Source organism: Solanum dulcamara, chromosome 9, assembly GCF_947179165.1.
Source record: "Solanum dulcamara chromosome 9, daSolDulc1.2, whole genome shotgun sequence".
In the NCBI taxonomy this organism is placed as follows: Eukaryota; Viridiplantae; Streptophyta; class Magnoliopsida; order Solanales; family Solanaceae; genus Solanum; species Solanum dulcamara.
Window position 1 is genome coordinate 26,894,268 of NC_077245.1, and position 12,492 is coordinate 26,906,759.

Below are 12,492 nucleotides of genomic sequence, written 5' to 3' on the forward strand. Positions count from 1 at the left end.
TCTATACGCATATAAAGAATAGTTTGAGTCTTAGCAAAAAATTTTGGAGTGTTACAATAGTTAAGAAACCAAACATAATAAGTTTTTGAATAGTTAAAGGACTAAATTCGAAAAGTATATAATTAAGAGATTATTTTAAACCTACTTCTCTATAATGACGTTTTCTGAATTTGAAATGACATCCAAGACCTCTAAACTTACACCCCGCTGAATTTTACAATTTGTATTTTGGATTTTCTTTTCCCTTGAAGATCCTCCTTTTGGTTTTCCTCCTTACATTCGACGCACAGCCTTACTTCCTCCTTAAATCCAGTGAAGCAAACGCTAATTTTCTCAATCCCATATGGTTCGTTCCGTTTTCAAATCGTTTATAAATCTTCCAAAAACTATCACTAACATATCCATTTTAACACCTTCTTCTTGGCGCCCCCATTCAATCTCCATTTCTAGCACATACCCAACTCCAAGAACTTATATATCAGCTGGCAGAAAAAATGGGGCATTGTTTTCGGTAGCAGTTGGCGAGCAATTTCAAGAATTTGGGTCGTTATTTTCAGCTAAATACAGCACCAATACATCCAGCAATGGCGATGGAAGTGTTGATACGGGTATTGGTGGAAGAGAGTACTTGTTGATGTCCGATGAGGAGTTGATGAGGCAGTGTGAATTGAGTACTTTCAAGGCTTCAGGTCCTGGTGGACAGCACCGCAACAAGCGTGAATCCGCTGTGCGTTTGAAGCATAACCCAACAGGGATTATTGCTCAGGTTTGGTTTGATGCTTTGGTAGATTTTTATGACCCTTTTGGATTTTGAACTGAAATTTAACTGTTTTGGGTATTTGGGTTTTCTTTAGGCCGTGGAAGATAGATCCCAACACATGAATCGTGCGTCTGCTTTATCTCGTTTGCGAGCGTTACTGGCTCTTAAAGGTATAATACATCTTTCAATTTATGCTGTACTCTTTGTTCCAAAATGGTTGATACCATTTCACTAATATATCTATCATTTAAGCATCATTCAAAATTACAAATTTGATTGATTATTTGAACAATAAATCTTAAACTCTGTGGTCTGCGGCATGACAAACAGCTGTGTACTATATGCTTATATCTCTATTAATTTTGAGTTTTGTGCTTGAGAATATTTGTGCACTTTTGAGTTTGGGTTGTATGATTGTATCAAGTGTTGAGTCTGGAGTGCACTGCTCAGTTAGCTGAGTTGAGCCAGGACTACTAGTTGTGAACTCATAAAAAGTTGTTTTTGTACAATTAGGATGGGAACTAGAGCAGGGGAGACCTACTTAATACATGGAACTAGAGACGAGACTTGATGATAGATCATCTATTTCTTTTTATTGGTGTAATGAATCCACGTTCCTAATCTTGAGACAAACCATTTTTTGGACCATGAGAGATTGGCTTGTTTAAGTGCTAATTTCCTTTTGTGATAATAAACATTTCGGGCTTTAGTTTCTTGAAATCTATGGTTTAGGTGCCACAAAATAGAGTCAAATAGTTTTGAAGATTGGAAGTGACTAGGAATACGAAGAAGCAGTAGAACAACGAGACAGGGTTTTCATGTAGATGAATGGTGAAACAAACAACAACAACATATCCAGTGAAATCTCACCAGAGGATTTAGGGAAAGTAGAATGTACACAGATCTTACCACTACCTCGTGGAGATAGAAAGACTATTTTGAAAAGACCCTTGGCTGAAGTGTAGCAATTTCAGGTTTAAAGAAGAAGAAAACTGTGATGAAAACATAACAATTAATAAGAGAGGAAGTATAAAGCCTAAAAGAAAGAATACAAACAAGAACAAAATAGTGCACTAGCTGAAACCTAGTAAATAGATGATGATAGATATTGAAGAGTAGAACTACAAGTATACAACTAGTGCAATGACAAACACTAACAAGCAAAATAATACTCCATTACTAATTAACCTTCTACCCCGATAGCGACCTCCACACCCTCCTATCTAAAGTCATGGCCTTAGGAATCTAAAGTCGCTCATTGTCATGTCTAATCACCTCTTTCAAATATTTTTTTCATCTGCATTCGCTCGAGTCAGTTTTGTTTTCTTTCAAAAAGGGTATAGATCTGAGGCTCAACAGCACCCTAGTTCGTTGCCCCAAATTAGGTATTATTCCTTTGTTAGCGTTTAGGTAGCATCTCGAAACTTCAAGAGCAGCAGCAACAAAGGCCAAGGAAGCAAGAAAAGCAATTGCCTTGAAGGTGTTCGGCGAAATTCCTCAATGAAATATTGCTTCATTAAATGCTATCATTTTTTGGTTTTTGGCCCAAAGATTCGTTCAACCCAAGATTCTGCTACCCACAAAACCCAAAGGTCATTATGAACAACATCTTGGCAAGATGACGTGGACAGTAACTCCGACGTGAACAGTAACTCCGAAGTGAAAAGTATTCCGACATGAACAGTGTTTTCCAGTGGCAACCAGGTTCATTTCAACTGGAGTTGGTACCTCCGATTTCCATACCTTTCCATATCTATTCTTTTCTCATACAATTGTAGTTATATTTTGCTGACTTTAAACCTTCGAATAATTTATTTGAATAATTTATCATACGCATTTTCGTGGCTTTGGATAGTGATGGTAGACTAGGGTCATGTTCTCGCTCAGGGACGGGGATGGGGACGAGGACGAGGGTAAGGAGGGGTAAGTGGGTTAAAGGAGCGTCTAGACTGAGAGTAGGTTCTTGAAACATTGGGACGTTGATGGAAAAATCCATAGAGCTAGTTAAGATTCTAAAGAAGAGGAAGATTAATATAACTTGTGTACAAGAGATTAAATGGGTAGGTTCTAAAGCTAAGGAGGTAGACGGGTATAAACTTTGGTTTTCTGATAAATCGAAGTATAGGAATGTGGTAGGCATTTTAGTAGACAGTAATTTAAGGGATCAGGTGGTGGAGGTTAGGAGAGTCACTGATAGGATGATGTCGATTAAGGTGGTCGTTGAAGGGATCACGTTGAACATTATTAGTGCTTATGCGCTGCAAGCGGGCTTAGGCGAGGAGGATAAGAGGTGCTTTTGAGAGGATTTGGATGAGTTAGTGGAGGCATACCACCTACTGAGAAGCTTTTCGTGGGATGGGATTTTAATGGGCACATCGGGTCTATTTCGGAAGGGTATGATGATGTGCATGGAGGTTTTGGCTTCGAGGATATAACTGGAGGAGGAGTTTCACTTTTGGATTTCGCAAGAGCTTTTGGGTTGGTGATAGCCAATTCGAGTTTCCCAAAGAAGGAGGACCACTTCGTAACCTTCCGGAGTGCGGTGGCTAAGACTCAAATAGATTTTTTACTTCTTAGGAAGGATGATAAAGGTCCGTGCAAAGATTGTAAGGTCATCTCAATCGACAACCTTACAACCCGACATAGGCTCTTGGTGATGGATTTAGGGATCAAGATGACGAGGAAGAATAGGGTCGGGGATGATCGACCTAGGATCAGATGGGGGAGTTTGACCACGGCTAGTGCCTTAGAGATCGGAGAGAAATTGAAAGATATGGGGGTCGGGGATAGTAGTGGGGATGCGAACACTCTGTGGGATAGGACGGCTAGTTGTATTAGGGTTATAGCAAGGAAAGTGTTGGGAGTCTCGACAAGTATCCGTGGCCGGCATCGAGGGGACTGGTGGTGGAATAGAGAAGTGCAAGGGAAGGTGGAAGCAAAGAAGATAGCGTATGCGAAGCTGATAGAAAGCAAGGATGAGGTGGAGAAGTGGACGAATAGGGAACTTTATAAGATATCGAGGAAGGAGGCAAAGTCGGTGGTTTCGACGGTAAAAACGGCAGCTTTTGAACGCCTTTATGCTGAACTAGAAGAGAAAGGCAGGGATAGAAAATTGTTCAAGCTAGCCAGGGTGCGAGAGCGAAGGGCACGCGATGTGAAGCAAGTGAAGTGCATTAAGGACGAGCATGAAAAAGTATTGGTAGAGGAGACCCTCATTAAACAGAGATGACAGTCGTACTTCCATAAACTCTTCAATGAAGAAGGGGACAGAGAGATTGTGTTGGGAGATTTGGAACATATAGGGAGGCTTCACGATTTTGGGTGTTCCAGGAGTATTTTGATCGAAGAGGTTTAGGGTGCTGCATATAGGTTGCGCTGGGGAAGAACGACCGGACTTGACGAGATTTCTAGGGAATTTTGGAAGAGCGCGAGCTCGGTAGGTTTGGAGTGGCTAACTAGGTTATTTAATGTCATCTTTAAGACAAAAATGATGCCCGAAGAATGGAGGGCGAGCGTAATGATCCCTCTATACAAAAACAAGGGTGATATCCAGAGCTGCAACAACTATATAGGGAGATTTGGAACATATAGGGAAGCTTCACGATGTTGGGTATTGCAGGAGTATTTTGATCGAAGAGGTTAAGGGTGTTGCGTGTAGGTTGCGCTGGGGAAGAATGATCGGACCTGACGAGATTTCTAGGGAATTTTGGAAGAGTGCGAGCTCGGTAGGTTTGGAGTGGCTAACTAGGTTATTTAATGTCATCTTTAAGACAACAATGATACCCGAAGAATGAAGGGTGAGCGTAATGATCCCTCTATACAAAAACAAGGGTGATATCCAGAGCTGCAACAACTATAGATGTATCAAGCTTCTAAGTCATACTATGAAAGTGTAGGAAAGAGTGGTGGAGATGAGGGTTAGGAGAGACGTGTCTATTTCAGAGAACCAGTTCGGATTTATGCCGGAACACTCAACTACAGAAGCCATCCATCTTATGAGGAGACTGGTGGAACAGTATAGGGAGAGGAAGAGGGATTTGCATATAGTATTCATCGATCTAGAAAAGGCTTACGATAAAGTTCCACGAGAGAAACTATGGAGATGTTTGAAGGCTAAGGGTGTACCTGTGACGTACATTAGGGTGATCAAGGACATGTATGAGGGTGCCAAAACCAGGGTAAGGACAGTAGGAGGGGACTCAGAGCACTTCCCAGTTGTGATGGGGTTGCATCAAGGATCAACCCTTAGTTCGTTTTTATTTTCCTTGGTGATGGATGGATTGACGCGACAAATTCAATGTGAGGTGCCATGGTGTATGCTTTTTGCGGATGACAAAGTCCTGATCGATGAGACTCGTAGCGAAGTTAATGCTAAGCCGGAGGATTGGAGACATACCTTGGAGTCTAAAGGGTTTAAGCTGAGTAGGACCAAGACAGAGTACTTAGAGTGCAAGTTCAGTGATACACCTCAGGAGGTTGGAGCAGAAGTTAGGCTTGGTGGTCGGGCCATCCAAAAGAAAAGTAGTTTCAAGTACCTTGGGTCTATCATGCAAGGCAGCGGGGAGATTGACGATGATGTCACACATCGTATTGGGGCAGGATGGATGAAATGGAGGCTCGCTTCCGGTGTGCTATGTGACAAGAATGTGCCACCACAATTTAAGGACAAGTTCTACAAAGTGGTGGTTAGACTGGCTATGTTATATGGGGCGGAGTGTTGGTCAGTTAAGGTCTCTCACGTTCAAAAGATGAAAGTAGCCGAGATGACAATATTGAGATGGATGTGTGGGCATACAAGGAGCGACAGGATTAGAAATGAGGCTATTCGGGACAAGGTAGGAGTGACCTCGGTGGAAGACAAGATGCGGAAAATGCGACTGAGATGGTTTGGATATGTGAAGAGGAGAGACACAGATGCCCTAGTGCGGAAGTGTGAGAGGTTGGCCATGGATGGTTTCAGAAGAGGTAGGGGTAGGCCGAAGAAATATTGGGGAGAGGTGATTAGATAGGACACGGCACAGTTACAGCTTACCGAGGACATGACCTTAGATAGGAGGGTGTGGAGGACCCATATTAGGGTAGAAGGCTAGTACATAGTCTCATTATTCCTCCGTATTAGTAGGCGCATTAGCGCACTATAATTTCTTGTTCTCAGACTTCTGTTCTTTCTATTACTTTCTGTACTTTGATTATTCTATTTTATCTGTGTCGCTTTCGTTATTTGCTTTCTCATATCGCTTTGAACTTCTTAGTCATATCTGACCTCTTTTTATACTTCTTTTGAGTCGAGGGGCTCTCGGAAACAACCGTCCTACCTTGGCAGGAGTAAGGTCTGCGTACACTTTACCTTCCCCAGACCCACGTTGTGGGATTTCACTGGGTGGTTGTTGTTGTTGTTGTTCTACCTCTTCTCACGCCTGATACATCCAATCTCTTGTACCTCCTCAGTGGGGCAGTTGCGCAGCTCTTCACATTTTCAAACCAATGTAATTTTGCTTCTCTCATATTGTCCATCATGGAGGCCATTCCTACCTTATCCCGGATAACCTCATTCCTAATCTTATTGCTCGTAGTATACCCACGCATCCATCTCTGCATCCTCGTTTATGCAACATGCATCTTCTGAATATGAGATTTCTTAACTAGCCAGCACTTTGCCCCGTACAACAATGTCAGTCTAACCACCACTCTATAAAACTTACCTTTAAGTTTTAGTGGTACCTTTTTATCACACAAGACTCCGGAGGCAAACCTCCAGTTCATCCATGCTGCTCCAATATGATTTTTCATATCGTTGTTGATGTCCCCACTTCCTTGGATTACAGACCCGAGGTATTTGAAATTTTCTTTTTTGGGGATAGATTGTGTGTCCAGCTTCACTTCCACGCCTTCATCATGCATAACATCACTAAATTTGCACTCGAAATAATCTGCATTTTGTCCTACTCAACCTGAACCCCTTAGACTCCAGCGTTTGTCTCCACACTTTTAGCCTAGCATTAACTCCACTGCATGTCTCATCAATCAATATTATGTCATCTGCAAATAACATATGCCGAGGCACCTCGTCTTGAATATACCGCGTCAATTCATCCATCATTCAGGCAAACAAGACGGGCTAAGAACTGAACCTTGGTGCAACCCTATCTCAACTGGAAAGTGCTTTGAGTCTTCCCCTACCATTCTCACCCAAATTTTGGCTCCATCATACATGTCCTTTATCTTCCTAGTGTAAGCTACTGGTACACCTCTAACCTCCCGGCATCTCTAGAGGAGACTTTATCGTAAGCCTTTTCAAGATCCATGAACATCATATCTAAGTCCTTTTTCATTTCTCGATATTTCTCCACTAGTCTCCTCCCAAGATGGATGGGTTCTATAGTCGATCACCCCGACATGAATCCAACTGGTTCTTATAGATGGACACAACCCTCTTTACCCTCATGTCCACCACTCTCTCCCAAACTTTTATTGTGTGTCTTAGCAACTTGATATCCCTGTAGTTTTATGGTTTTGGATATCACCCTTGTTCTTATACAACGGAATCACTGTACTCCACGTCTATTCTTCAGGTATTTTAGTTGTCTTAAAAATGTCATTAAACAAACTAGTTAACCGCTCCATAACTGCCCTATTTGTGCTCTTCCAAAAATCCACTGAGATCTCATCTGGTCCGGTTGCTTTCCCCTTGCCCATTCTGCTAATAGCGCTCCTACCCTCCTCAACCTTAATACACCTACAATAATAAAATCCTGATGTCTCTCGAAGTGCTCCAAATCCCCCAACACAATGCCTTTGTCCCCAACATCATTCAATAGTTTGCGGAAGTAAGCTTGCAATCTTCACTTTATGCGGGTCTCTTCCACTAGCACATTGCCTTCCTCATCTTTGATGCACTTGATTGAACTATGATAAAGAAAAAATAGCTTCTTTTATTTTTGGTCTCTTTGCTAATTCCATGTCAAATAAGAATTAGACCAACTTCAATTGATTAGTCAACTATGCTTCTAACCCAAAGTATATTGGTTTGACCAAGGAACTTGAATAACCAAATTTACAAATATTATGTTTGTGTAGGTTAAACTTTTCACTGTCCTGATATCTGGAAATCAAAAGCTACAGAAGATTTTACCAATAGCTATTCCATTCACTCTCTTTGAAAATATATAAATTTAACAGAAATGCAAACCAAGATGACACTGCAAGTGTAAACTGGACACATGTTTCATAGTTTGGGAGTTTGAAAACTTTTGAAATTGGTTTTTCTGTGAAGTTCCTTTTTTCCTATGTAGTTAATGGACTGGTCTTCATCCTCGGATGTGCTTAAGCTCATACTTTAGGTTTCGCATAATGTTGTTGCGGCTTTCTATGCCTAGAAGCTTCCATTTGTTTATACTTTCTATTATTTTCATCTAGTTAGGAATAACATAGATCTTGACACATATACACCTCCTCAAGAGCTGCTTCAGATTCTTCCTTCTAAATCAACAATCAGGGGATCAAATTGTGGCCCTCAAATTGGACCAAACAATGCTAAGTTTGCTTTGGTATGTTTTTCCTTTTTTCCGTGTCCTTAATGTAAATTACGTCTTACTGCCAAATGCAGTGATGTTTTCTTGGTTGTCGTTCTTTTTTAATCCATAGGGAATGCAAGCTTTGCTGGACCTACTTTTTGCTGTTGAGGGCTCGGTATCAGATGCCGCAAAAAAGTTGGGGTACGTGTTTGTGGAAATAAACTCCATTTTCTTGTAAAGTTAGTCAAACCTGTTCTGCTGATAGTATAATTCCATGTATCCTTTGTTTCATCTAACTGGCTAAGGCAGTTTAACACATTAGGCTTCCTGCATAGATCCCTTAAATCTTGTACTGTCATTTGGGAAGCAGGGTACGTTTATTTTGCTGAACCTTTTTTACAGGTTGAGCACAGGGGCTTTATCAAGGTTGCTATTATCTGATGATAATCTCAGAATGGCTGTGAATGAGTTCAGAGTATCCAAGGTATGGATGCACGCTTTTGATGGATATTTAGCTCACAAGTATTGGAGCTTAGTTTCTTATTTATTAATTGTATGTATATCCATATAATCTCCAGCTCATGCAAATAGTGTAACGTTCTTGTGTAACATCAGTTCAAATCACTTGTAGAGATATAGACATCAGCTTGAAAGTGGAAGAAGGGAATGTAAGATGGAGTTGAAATATCAGTATAGCCTTCTCCTCCATGATACAGATCTTACTTCTTACAGCTTGTTTTCATGTTGGAGAGACACAGTACTGTTTTGGGGGGGGGGGGGGGGGGGGGTTCTTACTTCAGAGGCTGAAATGAATGCCAAATTGTGGGGTTTAAAGTATTCTTAAGATGAGTAATGGCTTACAGATGGTTAGGGTTTAATAGAATGAAAAAGAGGTTCATTATATCAGAATCAGCCCTAGGTATCAGCCTTATGTCCTTTGGCATTATATCATAAAGTTGGACTTTGTCATACGAGTGTTCTCAGGCATTACATCATAATGTTTGACTGAGTCATAGTATTAGATCTTAGCACAGCAATCTTTTAAAACTCTCTAATCTCTAAATTTCAAGAATTGATAGCATTTTTATATATTCTTTTGGGTAGAATTCTTTTAGTACATCTAGGTGCATTCTTATCCCGTGAAGGATTGTCCAAACCTGTTTAGAGAAAAATTCTCACATCTGTATACTACTTTAGGACAGACTTGAATTACTCAGAATTGTCACGACTATGAAAGGGAAAGTCATCTGCATCTTTTGAATAAAAATTGCAGACAGTAATATAACAGAATGTGCTTTATTAAGCTTTTAATTAAAAGTAAGTCTAAGTTTACACAAATAGCTTAAGTAATATAAACCATTCTTATAATCCCCATATGTTACACCACATCCGCAAGGGAGGGAGGGATAAGTACTGATAGACTCATCCTCAGATGTGGTATAAAGGGGTTCCAAACACGTGTTAGGTGTTGCAATAAGTGGAGTGTTGGCAACTATAGAGTGAGAATAAAGATTCAGTGGATGTAGATTTTTCCAGCACCAAAAGCAGTAGGGGAAAGTGGTGATTAAGATGGGTTTATGGCAACAAATTGAGGGGAATAAAGTGGATAGGTGAGTGAATCAAGGTTCTCTGGCATTCAAAAGCTGTGTAGAATGGAGGACAGAGATGATCACACCAATAAAAGGAAGGTAAACTGTTGAATTTACTTCAATCGACCAAACGTAAAATGATGAAACACAGCTAAAATGGGAACCACAAATCTAGTAATTGAATAAAAATGCTCTTTTTAATGTTTCTATCACTTCATAAGATTGTATTGCAAACACCCAAGGGTGTGGGCTGGTGGTTAATGAAGCGAGTTGAGACTCATGAGGTTTCAAGTTCAAATTTCAATTGAGGCAAAAATACTAGGTGATTTCTTCCTGTATGTCGAAGTCTTAGTGGACAGAATTACTCGGTACCTGTGCTGATGGGAGATAGCAGACACCTGTGAAATAGTCTAGATGCACACAAGTTAGCCCCACACAATGGTTATAAAAAAGATTTTATTTCAGTGTCGAAATTTAGTGCCCATTCAAATCTTGAAAATTGAAGAATAATATATTTTTATACTTCTTTTCATCGACACACTTCATAAGTTCCGATTTCAACATCGAAATTGAACAATGGTAGTGGCATCACACACGCTTTCCTTGCTGAAAATTTGTTATGTTACTGTGTAGGGTATAAAGCCTCTAAAATAGGACTCGGTCGTGATGTTAGCATCCTCGGGTACTATTGCTCTTCATTTCCATTTGTGATATCAAGCTTCAGGTGCTGGTGGTTCAAGGTCCATACAGTTGAATAAACGATGTCTGCTTAGTTGCATTTGTTTTGAAAACAAGTAGTGCTGGTGAGTCTGACTATGTTTTGGCATTAGGCTTGCTGCTGTGTTTCTCAAGCAAGGCAGATGGTGTTATGCATTCATGCCTGGAAAAGTCTAGCAAGATTTCATTGTAAATTCCTTTTTCTTCTAGTTTTCGTTGGTTTTATGTAAGTAAACATTGTGGATTAATTACTGATTAGGGTGATATGGAATGGACAAAATAGATGGTGTATATTTGAGATAGCTACCATGGATTAGTTATTGATTACTTCTCTGATCCCTTGACGCATACGTTTGTGCTAAATGCACTTTAAAAATGTGCTATCTTTTGTGAACTAAAGAAAAAGAGTAAGATAAAATGCAATGATTATTTAAATTGCTGTAGCAGTTTGCTTGCCTTATAATCAGCACCAGTTTTCGAACATGTACAATGTAAGAAGTGTATCCCATGTCAATAAGTTAAAAATATGATAATGAGTTTAGAATACGCAATGAGTTGCACCAAAGTTGGAGAGGAAAATACAAAATTCAAAACAAATGAATGGTATATAAACCCATTTGATCAAAATATTTATCGTCATTATAAAGCACAATTGTACCAAAAATTATTGTTAAATGAAGCTAAAATGATATCCTTCATTTTGAGAGGAGAAAGAGACACTCCTTTAGAAGTAATTTTTTTCTACGACGACTAGTAATTATTTTGTATATATATGCACAATCAATTGATTTTATATCAAATATTCAACTTGAAATTATTTTATATTTTTGGTATTTCAAGAACGCATAGCTCAAATGCGAATATGAGTAACATCAGGTATAATTACAAGTGCTTCACGAATTAAAATTTGTGTCTTGTTTCAAACAAATGTGGCCACCTTTTTTTCAAAGCCTCATACCTATCAAGAAAGAAGAGAAGTGAATTTTAAAAAGGATAATCCATTAAAGCTTATTAGGGGCAAATTAAACAAAATTTCCATTAGGTTACACAAAAAATAGCTCACTATAAAAAAACATTTTATTATAATAAGTTGCCATTCGACCTACAAAATTTGACCAGTTTTCTTGATCATCCTCATACTTCTTCTACTCTTCCTCTTCATCTCTTCTTCTATCTTTTTCTACTGTTGTTCTTCTTCGTCATTCTTCTTCTTCGTCATTCTTCTTCTTCTTCCTTTTTTTAAATCCGACGTGTTGCAGACATGAATCATTTCGAGCGAATTATATATCAAAAGACTTAAAATATTGAGGGGATATCATATTTAAAATTTGAGATTGTTTAGAGGTGATTTTGAGTTGATCGAGATTGAATAGTCAGTGTGGACTTCATGAATAATTAAGCTATCTTCAGCTTTTTGAGAGTATCATAATGTACAGATGTATAGATAAGCTGTATTGTATAGTTAGTGTATATTTTTTATGACTTTTAGCAAGCTATATTGTATAATTAGTGTATACTTTCTATTGTTTTTGACTATTTTTTATGTAAATAAAATATGACTATATTTATTATAGTATAAAGTACAGAAATCTCATACATTTGGGGGCTAATTACATCCCATCCCGGAAGTTTCCTCAATTACAAAAATCCCAAATTTTTCATTGCTCTCGGATACATTCCTTGGTTGTCTAATATATTGCAATGATACATTACTTAATGATAGGGATGTATCCGAGAGGGGATGGATGTATCTGAGAGGGGATATGGATGTATCTGAGAGAGAATAGGGATGTATCCGAGAGGGAATTTTGTAATTTTTTTAATCGTAGGAAATTTTAGAGCTTATGATATCTTAAGTTGTGTATTTATATAATTTTTTCAACTAATTACTTTATCGTATATATTTGAAATT

The 12,492-nt window shown here is 39.0% G+C and overlaps 1 protein-coding gene across 3 annotated transcripts; it reads left to right on the forward strand.

The window, feature by feature from the left end:
- Positions 1 to 213: 213 nt before the first annotated feature.
- LOC129902358 (uncharacterized) lies at positions 214 to 10,916 on the forward strand. 3 transcript variants are annotated; one of them, XR_008770088.1, is made up of 7 exons: positions 215 to 766; positions 855 to 930; positions 8,177 to 8,307; positions 8,405 to 8,475; positions 8,677 to 8,758; positions 10,497 to 10,603; positions 10,694 to 10,916. XR_008770088.1 is itself a non-coding variant. In XM_055977580.1 (6 exons), exons 1-6 carry the CDS (start codon positions 344 to 346, stop codon positions 10,515 to 10,517), a joined length of 762 nt encoding a protein of 253 aa, XP_055833555.1. In that variant the 5' UTR covers positions 214 to 343; the 3' UTR covers positions 10,518 to 10,916. The 3 variants fall into 3 exon arrangements, 2 of the variants coding, with proteins under 2 accessions (XP_055833555.1, XP_055833554.1); XM_055977580.1 differs by having other exon boundaries at positions 214 to 766; positions 8,219 to 8,307; positions 10,497 to 10,916; XM_055977579.1 differs by having other exon boundaries at positions 10,497 to 10,916.
- The last annotated feature ends 1,576 nt before the right edge of the window (positions 10,917 to 12,492 follow it).

What these genes read in the sequence shown, in the direction of transcription:
- LOC129902358 (XM_055977579.1), top strand. Translation starts at nt 344, where the DNA reads ATGGTTCGTTCCGTTTTCAAATCGTTTATAAATCTTCCAAAAACTATC. An exon ending in CAACAGGGATTATTGCTCAG is followed by an intron (nt 767 to 854) that starts GTTTGGTTTGAT and finishes GGTTTTCTTTAG; the next exon opens with GCCGTGGAAGATAGATCCCA. An exon ending in AGCGTTACTGGCTCTTAAAG is followed by an intron (nt 931 to 8,176) that starts GTATAATACATC and finishes ATTTTCATCTAG; the next exon opens with TTAGGAATAACATAGATCTT.